Source organism: Poecilia mexicana, unplaced genomic scaffold, assembly GCF_051168715.1.
Source record: "Poecilia mexicana isolate PSO_F unplaced genomic scaffold, ASM5116871v1 scaffold_22, whole genome shotgun sequence".
Taxonomy (NCBI): Eukaryota; Metazoa; Chordata; class Actinopteri; order Cyprinodontiformes; family Poeciliidae; genus Poecilia; species Poecilia mexicana.
The window spans coordinates 18,494,782-18,496,442 of NW_028263391.1; the positions used below are offsets into that span (position 1 = coordinate 18,494,782).

General features: G+C 38.7%; 1 protein-coding gene across 2 annotated transcripts in view; it reads left to right on the forward strand.

Annotated features, from left to right (window-relative positions):
- Nucleotides 1-880, forward strand: part of slc35f4 (solute carrier family 35 member F4) — a 17,879-nt gene extending 16,999 nt beyond the window's left edge. For both annotated transcript variants that reach the window (XM_088002509.1, XM_014987066.2), the window contains one exon: nt 142-880. In XM_088002509.1, the coding sequence (XP_087858635.1) occupies nt 142-383 (242 nt within the window). In that variant the 3' untranslated portion in view covers nt 384-880. The remainder of the gene's footprint in view (nt 1-141) is intronic.
- The last annotated feature ends 781 nt before the right edge of the window (nt 881-1,661 follow it).

The following is a 1,661-nucleotide window of genomic DNA, read 5'->3' on the forward strand; positions in this document are numbered from 1 at the left end:
CTCATCCCCCACAGCCACAGAGTCCTGCTGTTTATCTTACTTAATGTAATTAATCTGAATTTGTTTTTGTTTCACTAACACCCTCCATGGCCTCTTTTCTGCCCGCTCTACTTCTTGCCTCCCTCTTTCATTCACGTCTAGCTGTAGATGTTTTGAAACATGAGGTGATCTTCAGCGTGGTGCGGCTGGCTGCCACCTGCATCATCTGCCTGGGGTTTCTGCTCCTGCTGCTGCCAGAGGAGTGGGACTCAGTCACCCTTCGATTCTTCGCCAACATTGCTGACAAGAAGTCCGAGGAACACGGAGAGGAACTGACAGAGTCCAGTGGCCAGACTCGAAGTCGGAGTCGAGCAAACGGCACCGTCTCCATTCCCTTGGCATGACACGGCTGGATTCTCATGATAACAAGAGTTAGCAAATCCCTTGTGTTTCCTCTCTGATGTTCTGGCAGAAAGCTCAGTCTGTGTGGACTTCTCATTCAGGAGGACAGCACTGACCAAGTTAAAATGTAGTCTTTACTTTGCATAAGTACCCCTGTCACTTCACAAAGGGGGAGGAGAACACTTATGGATCATGCAAACCAGAAAACGGCTGAAACTGGTATTTACTGTGGAAGTAGTTGCAATGCTCCATCTTATGTCCTGCACGCACCCAAAGCAAGAGCTGACTGGCTTCTCCTGATATGCTCTGCAAACTGTATTCTGTGAATATAAATTTTGGCAGGGCCAGTTTGGCTCAAAATATTTCTATTTATTTAAATCTGTTCGAGCCAGAGTATCAATTTTAAGTCTAAGCAGTCTTACTGACGAGAATGGCTATTATACTGTGAGTAATGCAGAAGCTCTTTGCGTTTTATAATAAAAGATTTGAAACCTCTAGAGATTGTGTTTCCAGTTGAAGAAAGAGTTCAGGTTAAAGTTGCATGGTGGTGTTATATTTTGTTGTTTGATGACAGGTTTTTAATTGGATTCAGACCAAAAAAGTAAACAAATTAATTAATATTTTGAAGGTTCTGCTTATGCTGCTCCTAATTTATGCTTCACAGTATATATATTTTTTTCCCAATAGCCAAGTTTAAAAAAAAACTGCTGTCAAAATAGCTTCAGCTGAATTAAACACAAACTAATGTAACTAAAAGCATCAGATTCAAATATCTTAGATCACTGGGGTTACAACGTTATTTAAGCAAGCTGTACATGTATGTAAAATATAAAAGCCACCAACAGAGTAGATCAGCACAACATCTTTTATTCAAATAGTTAAGCATGGTGGTGGAAGGACGATGATTTGTGCTCATTTTGTACACAAAATTTTGTCTCCTTGCTGTCTTTATATGAACCACAAACTCCTTTGTTTATCAATGTTTTCTAGAGTAACAGGCAGTGCCAACTTTCTGTTAACAGAAGTATTAATTTTGTCTCATTTTTAGTCAGTTGGAAAATGGAAAAATCTGCTGTTTGGAATAGTAGAAATATTTAACAATCAGCTTCTAGATTTTATTCCCTAGTAAGAAGCAAAATGTTTTTTTAACATAATTATTGTCATATTTTATTAAAATAAAGGTCCCTGTAGGTGGTCAAATCCTGTAGGAAATGTTTACATGAAGAACAAAACAGTAAAAAAAAAAGACAGGTATTTCCAAGTTTGAATGTTTGTCCAAA